Source organism: Thamnophis elegans, chromosome 11 (genome assembly GCF_009769535.1).
Source record: "Thamnophis elegans isolate rThaEle1 chromosome 11, rThaEle1.pri, whole genome shotgun sequence".
Taxonomy (NCBI): Eukaryota; Metazoa; Chordata; class Lepidosauria; order Squamata; family Colubridae; genus Thamnophis; species Thamnophis elegans.
In genome coordinates, this window is record NC_045551.1 from 31149769 (window position 1) to 31168037 (window position 18269).

Genomic DNA, 18269 nt, shown 5'->3' on the forward strand with positions numbered 1-18269 from the left:
AAATTGGCGCTCGAATTGCGGTCGCCATTTTGGGACCGTTTTTAGCGCATGCGTCCTAGGCAGCTGAGATCGAGGTGTTGTATTTCTTCGCGCCGGGAAGGCTGCTGAGTCATCGCCCCTCCCACTTTCCTCACTTTGAGCCTGGTCACCCTGGTGAGAGGATCGTGCTGCCGCTGCTTTTGCTGACCACAAGGCCCGCAGTCCTTGCATAGTAAACCTGTGCCTTTTGTGCTATTTGAGTCTTTTCACTTCTAAAGTTACAATGGCCGATCAATCCACCTCAGGAGGTATTGTAGAGCCCTCTACTGATGCCCAGCATTCTGCCCAAGTGGGGGTTAGCTCGAGGCCTGGCAGGGCCACCTCTAGAGCCACCAGTCAGAGGCCCAGGGAGACCTCCGGGGCTCCGGATAAGGGTCATAAGAAAAAGGATAAATCAAAGACAGTGCCCAAGGCCTCTGGGGAGGGTAGAGCTTCTCCTCCCACGCTAGTGCCTCAGCGGGTTTCACTAGCCCCTATTCCACAGCCAGCAGGACATCAGGCCTGGTCTCCTGATTGCCCCTTGCCTGTTATTTCTGAGGCTGGGGTGGGGGGGTTGGGGATCCAACTCCCTCCAGTCGTTACTGAGGCCCATGCAGCCTCGGCCTACTTGCTGCCACGTGCTGGGCCTTCTGCCACCTTTACTCCTACTGCTGCAGGCCTAAGGCCTATGGAAGGCTATGATCAAGGCCTTTCTCCAGACCTTTACCAGATGATCTCTGCAGCTATCTCCAGGGGGGTGGATGCTGAATTGCTCCGTAGAAACCAGGCCCCTGTAGTTGCCAGTGCCTAAGGTGGGCCTAGTCTTCAGGCCCCTCAAGTCGATCTTCCCGATCTTCCAGCTGGGCCTTCTTCGCCTCTTCCTTCTACTTACAGCGAGGATTCAGCGTTGGTGGAAGAAGGGGAATTGATAGATAAGAGATTTCTCTGATGTTGAGGGCTTGATATTTGATCAACCTAATTCCTCTAGCTTGTTTCGCCCCATGCTATTCAAGTCCCTATTATATAAAGCTAAGGCCACTACCCATATGGGGGAGGTGGCTTCTAAGGATAGTTCTGCAGTAGGCCTTGATACCACCGAGCGCCTTTTTGCTGAACCAGTCTCACTGCAGGAGGTTATTCCTTCTCCAAAGCTTTTTCTGGATCTTATTCAAAAACAATGGGACAAACTGACTGCGGTTACCCCGCCCAGCAATGGGGATGGAAAATTATACACTTCTACTCCTGATTTGGAGGGTATTTTGCAATTCCCAACTGTGGATCAGCCAGTAGCGGCCCTGGCCTCCCCGGCTCTAATTCCATCTGAAATTTCTGAAGGCTTGAAGGCAGAGGATCGCAAGGCTGAGACGGTCATTCGTAAAACCCACCAGGCTGTGGCATGGGCCTTGCGCGCTGCTACTGTGGCATCGTTCCTTAATAGAACTTCAGTCCTTTGGCTCAAACAATTGCAGGAGAGACTAGCCCCTGATGAGGTGCGTCTTCACCAAGATGTCACCAAGATTATGGCTGCCCTGGAATTCTCGGCGGACGCCACTCTTAATGTGGCTAAGTTTGCTTCCCGAGCTGTGGTGTCCAATGTGGCGTCTAGATGCCTGTTGTGGCTCCGCCATTGGCAGGCGGATGTTAAGTCTAAATGGCGCCTGGCATCCACACCCTTCAAGGGCGGGGCATTATTTGGATCCGTGCTTGACCCCATATTCATAGAGACCAGGGACAAACGTAAGGTTCTCCCTTCCACTGGGGGGGCGCAATAACAGGAGACAGCAGCCATATAACATACGACAGTCCTTTCGAGGTGGTTACTCGGGGTACACAGCATCCCCCTTTGTTCCCCACTACAACAGGGCTTTTCACCAGCCACAGGACCACGGCCAGGACCGTGCGGGGGCCAAGGATAGGGGGCGCCAGCAGCATCAGGCGCAATCCCACAACAGGAGGTCCTTTCGTGGATCTGGCAACCGGTCCTTTCGGAGGTACCGGTGACTCCCATGGGTAGGTACCGGTGGGCGGGCATCTTCTGGCCTTCGCTCATCAGTGGGCGGAAACCACGTCTGACGCCTGGGCGCTTCAGGTGGTGAGGCATGGTCTCACCCTAGAGTTTCTCTCCATCCCCCCGAGGCGGTTCATCAGGTGTCTAGTTCTCAGATGCTCGGTGAAACGGCGTCTCATGGAGGCCGAAATACATCATCTCATATCCATCAACGCCATAGAACAGATTCCAAAAGGGCAGGAAGGCCTAGGGTTTTACTCAATCTTATTCCTGGTACCCAAGAACTGAGGGGGATGGCGGGCCATTCTAGATCTGAAAAGACTCAATTGGTACATCAAGTACCAAAGGTTCAAAATGTAGTCCTTAAAGAGCATCTTGGCATTCATCCGCCAGGACGACATGATGACATCAGTCGACATCAAGGAAGCGTACCTCCATGTGCCCATCCACCCGGCACAGTTTCTGCGCTTCCAGTTCGCAGACCGTCATTTCCAATACAGGGCCTTGCCCTTCGGTCTCTCCTCGGTGCCGCGCACCTTTACCAAGCTCCCAGCGGTGGTGCCGGCTTCGCTTCGCTCGGTTCCGGTGAGAGTGAATTGTTACTTAGACGACATCTTGGTCCTGTTGCCGTCTCGGGAACAGGCCCTTTGGGATCTACAAGTAACGATGGACTCCCTGCGGAGGCACGGCTTCGTTTTGAACCTCCCCAAGAGTCATCTGCAGCCAACTACATCACTGCTTCACTTAGGGACCATCATCAATTCCGCCTCATGAGAGGTTTTCCTGTCCCTGGAGAGGCGGCAGAGCATTCAACGATTGGCAGCCCAGGTGTCAGCTCAGCGGCTTGTGCCCCTGGCCCTGCTCTCCCAGCTGTTAGGGAAGATGATCTTCTGCATCGACATAGTTCCCTGGCCCCGATTTCATGCACGGCCACTGCAATGGTTTCTGCTCCCCTATCAGAGGTCTCACACCAGCCATTCACAACTCAAAGTTTGCCTTCCAGCCAAGACTCTCAGATCCCTCCGGTGGTGGGCATCGTCCAAGCTCCCATTCAAGGAGCCGGACCGCATCCAAGTTAAGACGGATGCCAGCCTCTTCAGATGGGGCGGCCATGCCCTGAATCGGGTGGCACAGGGTCGTTGGTCGAGTCAGGAGCTGAACAACAGCATCAATTGGCTAGAGCTCCGGGCCATCCGACTGGCCCTACGAGAGTTCCAGGATATTTTGAGTCATAACCATGTGCTGATCCTAACAGACAATGTGGCCTCCAAGGCACATGTCAACCGCCAAGGGGGCACGCACTCCAGGGCTCTCATGTTGGAGGGGGAGAAATTGCATCATTGGGCGGAGTCCAGACTGTTGTCCCTCCGGGCGAAACACATGTTGGGCGACTCCAACATCCAGGCAGATTGGTTGAGCAGAGCCACAGTGGATCATGTGGAGTGGCAACTCCACCCCGACCTCTTCCAACAACTCTCTCGCCAGTTCGTGGACTTTTTCGTGCAGCCCCACAATGCGCAACTGCCCCGTTTTTACTCCAGATACGTGACTCCCGGGGCGGAGAGAGTAGATGCCCTGCGCAGCCATGGCCGGCCGGTTTTCTCTACGCCTTCCCGCCGCTACCAGTGATTCCGGTGGTCATCCAGAAAATACTGACGGAGCAAGCGGAGGTTCTCTTAGTGGCCCCAATTTGGTCCCGGTGCCCCTGGTACGCTGACCTGGTGCACCTGTCAATCTCCTCCCGTGGAGGATTCCGGACGACCAGGTCCAACTCCACCAGGGGTCCCTCATACATCCGAACCCCCAGTTGTTGCAGTTAGCCGTGTGGCACGTGAGCGGGCTATTCTGACCAACCTTCATTATTCCAGTGAGGTCATCGCCACGATTCAAGCGGCCCGTCGCCCTTCCACCACTCGAATTTACGAGGCCACCTGGCAGGCCTTCTGCAGGTGGTGCCGCCGGGCTGGGGCAGATCCCCTCCAGGATTCGGTGCCCCGAGTTTTGGACTTTCTGCAATCAGGACTTAACAAGGGTTTGGCGCCCAATACACTTCGCAGGCAGGTCACGGCCCTTGCCACGGTGATTGGGGGCGGTCAGGGACGTTCCTTGTCTCAACATTCGCAGGTCAAGGCCTTCCTGAAGGGGGCGGCCAACATCCCGGCTCCGACCGTGCACCGCTACCCTACATGGGATTTGACATTAGTGCTCAGGGCACTTATGGCTCTCCGTTCGAGCCTATTACGTCCATCAGTCTTTGACTACTGACTCTTAAGACCGTATTCTTGGTGGCTATTACATCAGCCAGGCGGGTCTCTGATTTGGTAGTTCTGTATATTCCATCCCAACAGAGTTGTTCTCCGTTTGTACCCAGCCTTTCTACCAAAAGTCAACACGTTATTCCACAGGGCTCAGGAGCTCGTCCTCCCGGACTTTTGCCCCAACTCTTCTCATCCGCAGGAACGCCAATGGCATCACCTGGATGTACGCAGGGTTCTTCGTCACTACGTGAAACGCACAGCGTCCTTCAGGCGGTCGGAAGCGCTTTTTGTGTCCTTTCAGCCATCATCCATGGGGCAGAAGGTTTCTTCCCATACTATAGGCCGATGGTTGAAGGCGTGCATCGCTCTTGCTTATGACAGCCAATCTCGACAGGTTCCCAGGTGCATCACTCCTCACTCTACCAGGAGTGCGGCCACCACGGCAGCCTGGGCCACACAAGCCTCGGTGGAAGAAATCTGTAGAGCGGTTACCTGGTCTTCGCCATCGCAGTTCATCCGACATTACAAGGTTGACGTGTATGCCTCGGCTGAGGCTTCCTTTGGGCGATGAGTATTGCAGCAGGTACTCCCCTCCGCGGAGGACCCTGGCTAGCCTGGCTCTGCCCTGGATCTTAATTGCTTTGACATGTCCCATGCTTGGATTCCCCAAGCAGCACACAGGAGAACGACCGTTGTCTTACCTGAACCCGGCCGCAGCTTCGGCTGGCCAGGGCTGTAGTGACATTTGACTTTGACTGACTCTTCACTGACTCTTGACATTGACATTGACTATGATTGACTTTTACCTGTGTTGTGACTTGTGTTCTGACGTGTCTGTACACCTATTGGGCTACAGCCATTATTTGACATTGTTATGCATCATTAACCGGCTGACTTCGTACAAAACTGACCCATCCAGTCAGAGGAGACGTGGTCACCAATTTGCATAACTCAGTCTCTAGGCTAATGGACAAAGTTAACCCATGCTTGGATTCGCCTCGCAGCACATATAGAAGGACCGTTCAGGTAAGACAACGGTCGATTTCAATCCAACCAAACCCAACCACTCTATCACAGAGATTCACATTTAGATACTAGTTTCATTAGTATACAAGAAACTGTGTCTTTTGTTCTCCTGTAACTTTAATTGGAATTAACATGAGAAGGATACTTATACAAATGGTCCACTCCATTGTGCTCATGCTTGCTGCCCCTTCAATATCGGCCCTGTTGTATTTACATTATGTAATAAACTAAAGATAATTGTACTAGGAATATTGATTTAAGCACAAAGTTTGACAGAAATAAAAAGCTCTGTTGCTCAGGAGGATAAGAAGTAGCATATAACCAATTTATGGATTATAATTCTGTACTTGGACTTATGCTGAATCCGTAGTTGGATTTCTTTTAGCCTTGGTTTTTTTAAATGATCTCTTGTCTGTTTTTTCATAATGTCTCCTAGATTTGATGGATTTTTAAAAAATTAACAGTTCTAACTCACGATTCCTACTGGTTTAACTACTTTAGTTAAATATTAATTATTGATTCCATTAACAGTTAAGATTATTTTATATGTAGCATTGACCTAATATTTTAAGAATCATTGTTTGAGTTTGTGCAATGTTTCATTCTGATCCTTTTTTCCTGTATGCTATTAAATATCTGCTAAACTAAATATATAAAAAGAGACTTAAAGAAATATTTGTTTGCATTTGAAATATGATACATCATAGACTGTTTCTGGACGAACACATAAACTTTGGGGGTTTGTTTTGGTATGGAGATTCTACAGCCTAAAAGACTTTTTTTTGTTGCTTTAAGACGATGGTGCGGTGCCATCACCTGAGGTGGGAGACATGTCTCCAGAAGGGCCTCAGCCTCCCATGATCCTTTTGCAGCAACTGTTGACAGCAGCAACACAACCATCTCCAGTAAAAGCAATATTTGATAAACAAGAGCTTGAGGTATTTTGTTTAACTTTTGCTATTTTAAACCATACACCATCAATGTAAACTTGGGAAGTGTGTGTTTGTGTGTGTACATATATAAAATTATAACTTACTAAATACAATTCAGTAAGAAAAGAGATACATCCAAGCACCATGAGACATGACACACTTTTGCAAAAATAAAGGTTGAATGGTTACTAGTCACAACCATTTCAATAAAAAGAGACTTGTTATATCACCTTTCTCTCTGAAGCAACCAAATGAAATAGCCATTGAGAGGCCAAACCATGATTGATCCCAGGAATGTTGACAGTCATTATATATCTGATTTTATTTCTCTCAGTTGTTTCTGTATTTAGTTAACATTCCAAATAATTTTTATTTCTTTATTTAGAAGATTTTCATGGCCGCCCACTCACTCTCAGTGAGTCTGGGCAATTTACAAAGAATAAAAACCGAATTTGTTTTAGCTCAGGAGAGGCTCTTTTGTGAAAAAGGTTTAGTCAGAGTTATCTATCATGTGCACTGAAAAGTCACATAAATAAGATTCCTATGTCAGCATTGCAAATCAGCTTTGAACTGGAGTTACTTAAAAGTTCAGTTGCATTTGTTTAAAAAAATTATTGATATTGTACTTTAAAAAGATGTCAAATTTGTTGCATTTCTATCTTGGAGATATTCATTTCTTCAGAAAGAAGCCACAGCCCGCATAAATAAGTTACACAGAGAAAATGCTAAAATTAAAGCATGAGCAACAACATAACTCTATGTCTTCTAAGGATCCTGATTTAATATTTTTTTTAGAGATAGTAATAATATTGATTCCAGAAGAATAATTTGTTGATAACAAACTTGTATGGCACATAAAAATAAGAGATATTTAAAATGCTTTGCTGTATTGTTCAATGTAGTTATTTGCATACTTTAAAAAAATATGTTGCATCCAGAGTGATTTGGTTGCATTAAGTAAGCCAGATTTGGCCACAACAAATCATATAATTCCTAGCTTAGGTTCTTTCCTTCCTAGCATTTTAATTGTTATTTTTAAGTATGCCATAGGATTTGTGTCTAAGTCTGCCATAGGATAAATGGATGTGTTGTCATCTATGTTACTTTGTATTAAATAGAACTTATATATATACATATATATATATATATATACACTTTCATATAGGCTGCTGCACTTGCCGTATGTCAATATCTGGCTGTAGAATCTGGACATCCTTCAACTCCGGTCTTTGAAGAATGTAGCTCCAGTGAAGCTACAACACCTGTTACAGTCCAACATATCCGACCTGCAAAAGTAAAAAAATGCAAGGCATCTCCCATTCCACCACTCCCAATTGTTATGCAGCTTATGGAAATGGGATTCCCTAGAAAGAATATTGAGTTTGCATTGAAATCACTATCAGGAACTTCTGGAAGTGCTTCTGGATTACCAGGTACCTCATGTTTTTAGTATTCACAGTGTACTACAAAAAGATAGATGGAATATCTTTGTTTTGGTACTGATGATAAAAATAATACAGGGTAAGTGGAAAGATTAGGTACAGTAGTGAACTGTAGGTAGATATAGGAAAAATATTATGGAAGATGATTTGGAAAGGTTCATGATGATTTAAAGTGGTGATATAAAATAAAAGCATAATTAAGCACTTCTACTCATACAAACAATTCTTTTGATTTCTTAATTTAGGCGTAGAAGCCTTGGTGGGCTGGCTTTTGGATCATCCTGATGTTCAAATTACTGATTTCTCAGATGGTGATACTGTATCTGATGAATATTCAGATGATGAAGTGTCAGAAGAAGTAGAGGAAGCAGAAGCTGCATATCCCGTGGTAAATGTTAGGAATAACTACTTACGATGTTTACAAAAATTTTCTATAAAATAAAAATTGTGACAAGTTCTCTATAGTTATTAATGGAGATGACATTTCATTTATGATATATTATTATCACAACCGGAACATTTGTTTTCTTTTTTGTAGTCTGCTGTTGTAACAGAAAGCCAAACTTATAAAAAAAGAGCTGATTTCTTAAGTAATGATGATTATGCGGTATATATACGGGAGAATATTCAGGTAAGCAGTGGTATAACTATACAATTCTCCTTCTGAAAGAAGCATTATGTATATAGAAAAGTAAATATGGACAATATCAATTAAGTGCAAAAGGCCATTTAAGTTATTTTCTAAGATATTTCAATCTGTTGTATTGCCTTTTGTGAAGGTACTGACACCCTCCATCTTTCTCTTTCTCCTCTTCCTGCTTTATTTTTATCAGTGAAACTTAATGGCAGCACAGGGTTTGTTTTATTTATTCTGCCCATTCTTAAAAGATTTGGGCAGCTAATATTTTAAAATTACATACCAACAATTACCATAAAACATTTAAATGGCATCTTTCAATAAAACTGAAAAGATTTTTCTATGATAACCTGGAGGGTTAATACCAGTTATGTAGGCTGTATAGAATTAAGTAGACCAGCTCTGCTGCTGAAGAATTCTGGGAGTTGAAATCTACAAGTCTTAAAGTTGCCAAGTTTGAAGACTTCCGAGGTAGACCATCGGCCTGATTCCCAACAGGTTAACTTCTAGTACTGTGTAATGTGTATAACTCCAGATATTGCTAGACATTAGTCTATTCCCCTGGCTATGTTGCTTATAATTCGTGGGGGATAGAATTAATTGGGACTGTGTAGGTCTTTGTGGCGTGCTCTGCTGTTTCCACATACTTGAGGAAAAAAATGTAGCTGCTTTAAAAATTTCCAGATAAGCAGTTTTGTGCCCCAGTGTGCTTTGAAAAAAATATTTTGAAATCGCAACCTTAGAATTCAGCAACACCTGGAAGACCATATGTTCTCCACTACAATAATGAGTAATTTGTGATGTGCTTTCAATAGTTGTAAAGTACAAAACAGAAAATACACTTTAATCTTTAAGAACAGCTTAATGGAAACTCCAAATTTGAAAATATGACAGTTGTCCTTTCCCAGAGATCCTGGATAGTGTAGAAAATATATCTTAGGTCTCTTAATAAGATTGACTGTATGGCTTTTGTATTTAAAATTTTGTAGATTATCTGCCATTTGCTAAAACATGGCAGCATCTTCAGTTTATATCTAACGTGAGGACTGGCAACATTAGCTGCTTTAGAATCCTCTACTGGTAAAGTGTTAATATGTTCATTTAGTGATACACTAAATATATACCTACTTCCCTGGCTTCACCTGATAAGGCGGAGGACCTGTGGCTTAATGGTTAAGACATCTGCCTAAGATGTAATACAGCACAGGTTCGAATCCCAGTAAGGGTATGGCTATCTGATGAGAGCTAAATAGCTTGAAATAGATCTATACTAGTCTCCCTTTATTTATTTATCAGCACAAATACCACACAAATGTAACAAAGGCAACAGTAAAAATATTGGGTTTCTGTCGTGATGGTCTCTTGTGACGAGCTGATAGACAGATAATAGAAGCAGTTAGCTTCCTTCCATAATTGGGGCATACCAGGGGTTGTGACACACACACACACACACACACACACACACACACACACACACACACATATTTGAGATATTAAATAGATATGTGTGTGTGTGTATGTATGTATGTATATATGTATTGTATATATGTATTTAGTCACAACCCCTGGTATGCCCAAATATGGGAGGAAGTCTACTGCTTCCATTCTCTATCGGCTCGTCACAAGAGACCATCAAGACAGAAACCCAATATTTTTACTGTTGCCTTTGTTACATTTGTGTTGTATTTGTGCTGATAGTGGAGTCTCCCTTTATTTATCAGCACAAATACAACATATTTTATATACATACATACATACATACATACATATATATATTTAAGTCATACATATAAGGTACATATACATATATGCATACACACACACACACAAACACACAAACACACAAACATACAAACACACAAACACACACAAACACACACATACACATATACAAAAAAATAGGTGGCACTACCTAGGTGAATTTTTCAAGGTATGGAAACTAAGCAAGGTTGGATCTGATTACCAGAAGAGAATATCAGGGCTTTAAGGCTAGATTGGGAGATTGAAAAAGTTTGCAAAGGAAGGCACTGGCTGATCATTTCTGCATTGTTGCCATGAGGGAATCAGTTTGAGGGTGGATTGAAAGTGATCTTATCATTACAAAATTATGAACCTATAATTATTGTTTGAATGTGTCTGCGTGTGTGTGTATGTGAGAGAGAGGGGGAAGGGAGAAATAAACTAAGCTGAATCTCAAAGAATATAGAGGGGTTAAGGGGATAAGGGGTTGGAAAATTTGAGTCATAAATAATGAAGGATGTCCATTTGGACACCTGTGTACCATACTAGAGATCTGAAATTGCAATGAATGCAACAAGCATTTTATTTTGTATCTATTGATCAAGTATGGATTCTTTTACAAGGAAATTGATGGACTCAGTTAAATGCTGGCCATGTGCCTTAAAATGCAGCATTGGTTCATATGATCATCATGTGCTATAGTGGCTCCTTGTTCCTTATTCATATTGTTCTGAAAAAGTCATTACGTTTTTTGGATCATGCTATTTTGAATTGTGCACCAGCGATTTAGAAATTAACAAGGTAAAAAGTTATGATGCTGTTTGTTTTTAAAAAAATGATGCTGGAGGAATGTCTATTTTTGAGATATTATATAGTAGGTTAAAGTAATCAGTTTTTGCTATATTTGAATAAGCACTTTGCTCTTGGGATCCCAAGACTGCTTAGAAATTTGGCCTATATATGCTTAATTTTTGTCTTGAACTAGGAAAGAAGTAGCTAGAAAACTAATCCTTTAAATAAATAAACTTATTTTTTCTTAAAAGTAAATTGATTGTAACAAACGTATATATGATAAAAGGATAGGTAGCACTAGGTTTGTTTCATATTTAAGAGATATTTTTTCAGGTTGTTCTTTTTATTTTTTCTCTTAATTAAAGTCTGTGTATAATGATTTTAGGATTCCGTATTTAGAGGTAAAAATATTTTTTTTCTCCCCAAATTTTTATGAAGTATTTTTATAGCTATATTATTTCTCCTAGTAGTTTGTCCTGTTACAGTTTTTCTTATTGTACATAATATTACTTGAATGATTGAATATAAAGTGCTACTTTGGTCTTTTCACTTATTTATTGTCATCCTAGGTGGGGATGATGGTCCGATGTTGCAGAACCTATGAGGAGGTTTGTGAGGGAGATGTGGGTAAAGTTATAAAGTTGGATCGCGATGGTTTGCATGACCTCAATGTGCAATGCGACTGGCAACAAAAAGGTGGCACTTACTGGGTCAGATATATCCATGTGGAATTGATAGGTGAGTTGAAGACATAAAGTATTATTCTGATTATATTCATAATGAGATGTAATTTAGAATTCAAACCAATTGATATTGCTGATCTTAATACTTTATAGGATTCCCACCACAAAGTTCTCCCTCACACATAAAGATTGGTGACAAAGTTCGTGTAAAAACTTCTGTAATGACACCCAAATACAAATGGGGATCTGTTACCCACAGAAGTGTGGGTGTAGTAAAAGGTAATTTGATTTTTATGTATGTATGTATGTATGTATGTATGTATGTATGTATGTATGTATAATTAAGGATGTTGTCTTGGTACAGTGGTTGTGCTGCTACAAAATAATATTCAGCTATGTTCAAAGCTTGATCTTCCTGTTGTTATTTTTTCCTAATAGTTTGTTCAAGAATGCCTGTGCAAATGGAAAACGCTTCTCATGTGGGTGGGGATCAGTGCTTTTTGCCATTTCCTTTCCGTTTTCTGCAGTTAATTGTGACATGCCTTATGTTGTTCCAAAGGGTTTCTTTTGAACAAGAATGGGCTGATGAAAAAAAGGAAAGCTTTGGAAAAAAATCACTTATTTAAATTGATCTTGGGAACAGAATTGCTTGCTTGAAAAGAGTAGGAGAATTAGATTTTTATAAATCAGTATTTTGACATCTCTTTAAAAATAATTTTTCACTGAAAGTTTTATAAAAAAACATAAAAAATAAAACAAGCCAATAAAGGGTAAAAGTAAAGAAGGAAGAAAAAAAAGTACATAAAAAGAACAAATAGAAATAAAGGAACCTTCCAATTTACTTTGCAGGAAATATAACTACAATTTCAAAATAATCTTTTACTCTATGATTATAAAGAAAGCTCACTCTTTTCTATTTCCCAGGGGTATTTCCCCCTAAATATGAAAACCACAAATCATAAATGCATTTTTATTGCTTTATGCAAAAAGCCAAGTGGTTTCCAGTCAGCCATAAAGGTAGATATTTTTTCTTTAATGTAAGAGGTTAATTTAGCCATGTACACAAGTTCCATTATCTGTACCAACCATTCCTCTATTGTGCTGAACCTTTCCACCTTTGGGCATGTAATAGATTCACTGCAGAGCATTATGGCTTATATCAGGGAACAATTGCTTCTTTGGCCTCTTGATGAGGTTTCACTGAAATTTTTGATATCAAACGTTATAAAATTCTGTTAATTGCTATCTCTGAGTGAGTAATATTCCTCTTAGAATTATTAGATAAAGATGATGATGATGATGATGATGATGATGATAGCACTATTGATATTCTATCTGTTCAAAAATTTCCTGTGGATAATTGGAGTTAATTAATTCCTTTATTCACAACTGGAAAAGTAGTTTTGAAGCACTATAATATTAACATCCCATATATTCCAGGAAGTGTACAAATACCATTTATCAATACAAAGTATCTGAAAATGCAGTAGTGAATACATGCTTATTTCTGACTCTTACCTTGTGTATATTTTTACTGTTGATTTTACTAGTTGCTGTGAATCACATAAGATCACTATGTTTAAGTTCTAGAAATAAATAAATGAATAACTCTTAAATATTTCCTTGCCAAAGCTTTTAGTGCCAATGGTAAAGATGTTATTGTTGACTTCCCTCAACAATCTCATTGGACTGGATTATTGTCAGAAATGGAACTGGTTCCCAGTATTCACCCAGGAGTTACGTAAGTTTTTCCATTTTTCTTCGACATATTTTGTTTTGTTAACCTTTTGCATCTTTCCTTTGCTATTTCTGTAATGTGTCCTATTGTTTGAATTCCACAAGGTGGCAGAAGCTAAAACCTGAAACAATAGAATTTCTTAATCTTGAGACAATAAAAAAATATGCAAGATGGTAAATTGAGCGTTATGTAGTCTTTTATTTTTTTTGTCATCATTCAGGTGTGATGGCTGTCAGATGTTCCCTATTAATGGACCTAGATTTAAATGCAGAAACTGTGATGATTTTGATTTCTGTGAAACCTGCTTCAAAAGTAGGAAACATAATACAAGACACACTTTCGGCAGAATAAATGAACCAGGTATATTTAAATAAACCAAGTACATTTTCATTATCATTTCATGAAATGTTTCATTTATTTATCTTCTTGAGGACAATTGTGTATTTTTTGAATTCCTGGTTTTTATAATGCACAAGGTAAGTTGTATCATAATTAGATACTAACCAGCTTTTTGGCTGTGCAAAATTATGCACAAAACTATAGTGAGGGGTATGCAAAAATTCAGTTAGATGAATACAATTTCCTTGGTTTTAGCATTTTTACTGTACTGCATTTGTACTGTTGAATTAATATAGCTATCTTCCACCTTTCAACACCAGGCCAGTCTCCAGTATTTTGTGGTCGCTCTGGAAAGCAGCTAAAAAGACATCATAGTAGCCAGCGAGGCATGCTACTTGATGATTGGTCCAGAATTGTTAAAAATTTGAATGTGTCATCTTCTGTGAATCAAGCTTCTCGTTTGATTGATGGAAGTGAACAGTGTTGGCAGTCCTCTGGCTCGCAAGGAAAGGTAAATTTAAAAAGAAAAGTGTTGCAAATATCTGCCATGTTTGTATCAATCGATAATATTTGCTCCGTCAATGACCAGAATTTTGTTCTTTTGTTAAAAGAACAAAAACAGAATAAAGCAAATAAATACAATAATGTACTGGCAATTAGCAGAATAAATCACAACATAACATTCACTTCTCTATTATACTTGTATAATTCCTCATAATTCAAAGTGGCAGTAGATAATTATTTTTGTCTTAGAGTAAATGTAGTTTTTAAACTCTAAGAAATAATACTACTCAGATATAGTTACTGTTCATAATGTCTTCAAAGGATTTGAATTAATTAAATATAACATTTTCTAGCACTGGATACGATTGGAAATTTTTCCTGATGTCCTGGTACACAGATTGAAGATGATAGTGGACCCTGCAGACAGCAGTTACATGCCTTCTTTAGTTGTGGTCTCAGGTATGGCATTACCTTTATTGAGTTTGGAAAGAAAGAATCAACCATCTTTTGTCTTTTCATAGCTTTGTAATACTAAAAAGGTTCTGCAGTATATAAATAGTTCAGTATGTCTTTGTTTAATTTTTCTATAGGCGGAAGTTCTTTAAATAACCTCATAGAGTTGAAGACTATCAATATTAATCCTACAGATACAACAGTTCCACTTCTTGGTGATTGTACAGAAGTAGGTATCTGCTGATTATCAAGAAATACAAATATTGTACTTATGGAGGATAATATCTTTAAAGAAACACTAATACTTTTTGGGTTTGGTGTTGTTTCTTATACTCAACAACTCTTTAATTTTTCATTTTGTTTTAGCCAGTTTTTTACAATATGGATTTCTGGTCTGATTTTTTGGGGGGCTAGTTTAAGGACTTTATTGCATTTTTTTATATAGGAGGCTTCTGTATTAATTGTATTAATGACAATTTATGGCTGTGGTAATGAATATTCTCAAGAAGTATAGTATACACCGTAAATCATATTATCAGGTACAAAATAAAGAGTTATAAGGCAAATAATCTAAAATACCAAAATTATAGTATGCAAGTATTTCCTAATAATAGAATTTATTATTAAAAACTTCTAATCATCTATTTTCCTCCCCATCATATATAACAGGAAGGGAGGGTGTCAAACAGTTTTCTGGTAAAATAGGCCACAACTAAAAAACACTGAATTTCAGTCACTTCTTCCCAAATCTCTTCCTGGGGTAAACCATCAATATCCTGTGTGTATGTGAACTATTCTGTCTGAACTATTTGGCCTTATAGGTCAAAATCAGGACTTCGATTTATCTCTGGAAGCCAATTGATAGCCCCTGGTATTATATGTAAGAAACAGCTCTCACTCACCGATAAGAAGACTTCTGCTTTTTGCACTAATTGCATTTTTGATTATCTTCAAAGGTAGTATCTCAAACACTTTGCAGTGATCTGTATGGGAGGAGACAAAACTATAAATTGCTATTACTAGGGCTTCTTTCTGTAGGAAAGCTTATGTATGCCACACTAGCTAAAGCTAGGCTTAGATTCTTGCAGCCACTGCCTCCATCTGATTACCTAGCAGGTAGGTATATGTAATGGTATGTGTGAATGACCTGGGGATATAGGAAAGACCTTCAACCAGGGTAATGTTCTTTCAAACTTGCAAGACTCTGTTAATGTAACCTCCAATAAAGTAGAACTAATTCAACTAGTCATGCTTTCTGTCTGGACAACCCTGGACAACCATCTTGCAAGTTTGAAAGAATATTTCTTCCCTGTTGCGTCTGCAGCCCAAGAAACTAGGGAGTGACCCTTCTGAAACATTTGCCGCAGCCACATTCCTGCTGCTGTCGGATAAAAGCTGCTCTTTCTCATGTCTCATAAGGTCATTTTCACATACCATTATTGTATGAGAGTATATTCCATAATAGGAGGAACTAATCGTTAGATTTGTTGATGTGTTAGTTAGTTATTTTCTATGACATCTGATTTCACCAAATTTGTTCTTGTCAATAGCTAATACATACCTGAATGTTAAGGCTAAACCATTTGTCTGTCGTAGTTTCTAATTCTGTGTCTTTTGTCTTAGTTAATTTGGGAAGGGATGTGAAAGACAGGCTAGACAAACAGTTTTGTTGAAAAGATGAAATGAATCTTGAATCCTTTTTCTTAATGATATTGAACACTTTAAAGAGCCAAACAATGTAACTATGAAAATGTAACTATGAAAATGTAACTCTTTTCCCCAAGTATCACAGATATATTGAGGTGGCTATTAAGCAGTGCAGGAGTTCCGGCATTGATTGTAAGATACATGGCCTGAGTATACTAGGACGTATCCGCGCAGAGGATGAAGACTTAGCTGCAGTTCCCTTCCTTGCTTCTGATAACGAAGAAGAAGAAGATGATAAAGCGAACACTGGGAGGTATGGAATATTAAAACAATTCATCTTTTAAAAACATTTTTGTAATTATGCTAGATATTTTATAATATCAAATCCTACTGTGTGATTAGCATTAGCAGACCCTGCACTTGGAATATTTAGGTCAAACCTTTTAATTTAATTTTATTAACAGATTATCGCAACTGAGTAATTGTGCTCTTAAGATTTTATAATCCATTTTTAGTATATTTTACAGATCATTTGAATAGTGTAACAAAATAAAACAACAACTTTAATGAGGAAGGGCTTGTAATATGCAGAAATGGGTATGAAGTAGACTGGAAATACACTATATGCAATTATCTTGTTTTAAGCATTTTGTAAAAAAAAAAAAAGAAGGCTAAAATATATTTATTAATCTGTTTTATAATATTTCTACCCCATCTCAATTCAGGTAGATGCTGGATAGATTACAACAAAATCAAGAGATAAACAAAAGATTAAAATTGAGTACAAGTAACAAACACCATCAAAATCTAATACCATTCAGTTAAATTAATCTCAGTGCCAAACACTACTTATCTAAGACAATATCACATAGGTGAATATTCAAAGTGCTAGTAGAGTTGAGCCTGTTGGTATCTCTTTCAGAGGGGAAAACTGCAACAGTTGTCTTGATGTCCAGTCTATATACCACGATTCAGTTTTGGCAAGATTTTTCCTGATATATCACAGTACTGCAATGTAAATAGCCTTAAATAGCCTGCGGTGACTTTAAAATAGGTGATATTCTTGGTGATGTTGACCATCAGGAATGTAGCTGCTTTATTTTATACTAACTGAAACTTCTGCACATTTCCAAAGGTAATCTCACACATGGCTTGTTACAGTAGTCCATCTGAGCAGTGCTCAAAGCATGAATTATTGTCTCCGGGGCAGTATAGTCCAGAGAAGATTGTAACTGACACAAATAAGTCAAATCTTCCCCTAGCCATGATTTCCATCTACTATTAAGCAGAAGTTGAAAGCTGGTAGACCAGGAGAACTCTAGGATGACAATATTGTAGAACAGAGGTGTCAAACTCGCGTCGTCATGGCATCATCATGTGATGTATTGAGACTTCCCCTCCCTTTGCTAAACCGGGCAGGGGTGGAGCCAGCACGTGACGCATCTGGCCTGGGGGCCGCGAGTTTGACATCCCTATTGTAGAAAGTCATATCCCAGGTCTGAGGATTTTTAGGGTGTGGCTAGAGAAAGACAGACTCAGACTCAACTCAAACAAGAGTCTGTTAACTCTGAGGCCGACCAATTTCAGAATTGTATTTTTGACTCATGGGATTTTGCTTCCCACAGTAAAAGCAAACTCATAATCTGGGAGTTTTCTGGAGCTAAAATAAGAGATGGAGAGCAAGGCCAAGATAGTTTTTGAACAGCTTTGGCTGCTAGCTGCAACCTTACCTGGTACAATATGAAGTGAAGACAGTCACTGATACCTTGGCATCTCTCTGTTAGAATACACTTCTTCAATGTACATGAGTGCGAAGGCTATCAAGAAAACTGGTCCAAAATGCAGAGTGTGTGTGCTTAGCAGTTGGCCTTAAAACTGTGATGTCACATCTTTGCTGCAGTTGGTACCAACAGGTTTCCAAGTGTTGGTAACTGTATATAAAGCCCTATGTAGCTCAGGGACTTGGTATGTTAGAGACTGTCTTTTCCAACAGTTTCTGCCCACCACTGAATATCAAGGAAATGCATGCCTGCTGAGAGCTCCCACCTATTA

At 40.1% G+C, this 18269-nt stretch overlaps 1 protein-coding gene across 1 annotated transcript in view; it reads left to right on the forward strand.

The window, feature by feature from the left end:
• HERC2 (HECT and RLD domain containing E3 ubiquitin protein ligase 2) overlaps positions 1 to 18269 on the forward strand; it is a 140606-nt gene that overhangs the window by 67410 nt on the left and 54927 nt on the right. The window contains 12 exon segments of the mRNA XM_032226699.1: positions 6106 to 6248; positions 7408 to 7675; positions 7930 to 8072; positions 8223 to 8315; positions 11423 to 11591; positions 11690 to 11815; positions 13169 to 13277; positions 13495 to 13634; positions 13934 to 14124; positions 14471 to 14576; positions 14708 to 14799; positions 16355 to 16530. Of these exon segments, the coding sequence (XP_032082590.1) occupies positions 6106 to 6248; positions 7408 to 7675; positions 7930 to 8072; positions 8223 to 8315; positions 11423 to 11591; positions 11690 to 11815; positions 13169 to 13277; positions 13495 to 13634; positions 13934 to 14124; positions 14471 to 14576; positions 14708 to 14799; positions 16355 to 16530 (1756 nt within the window).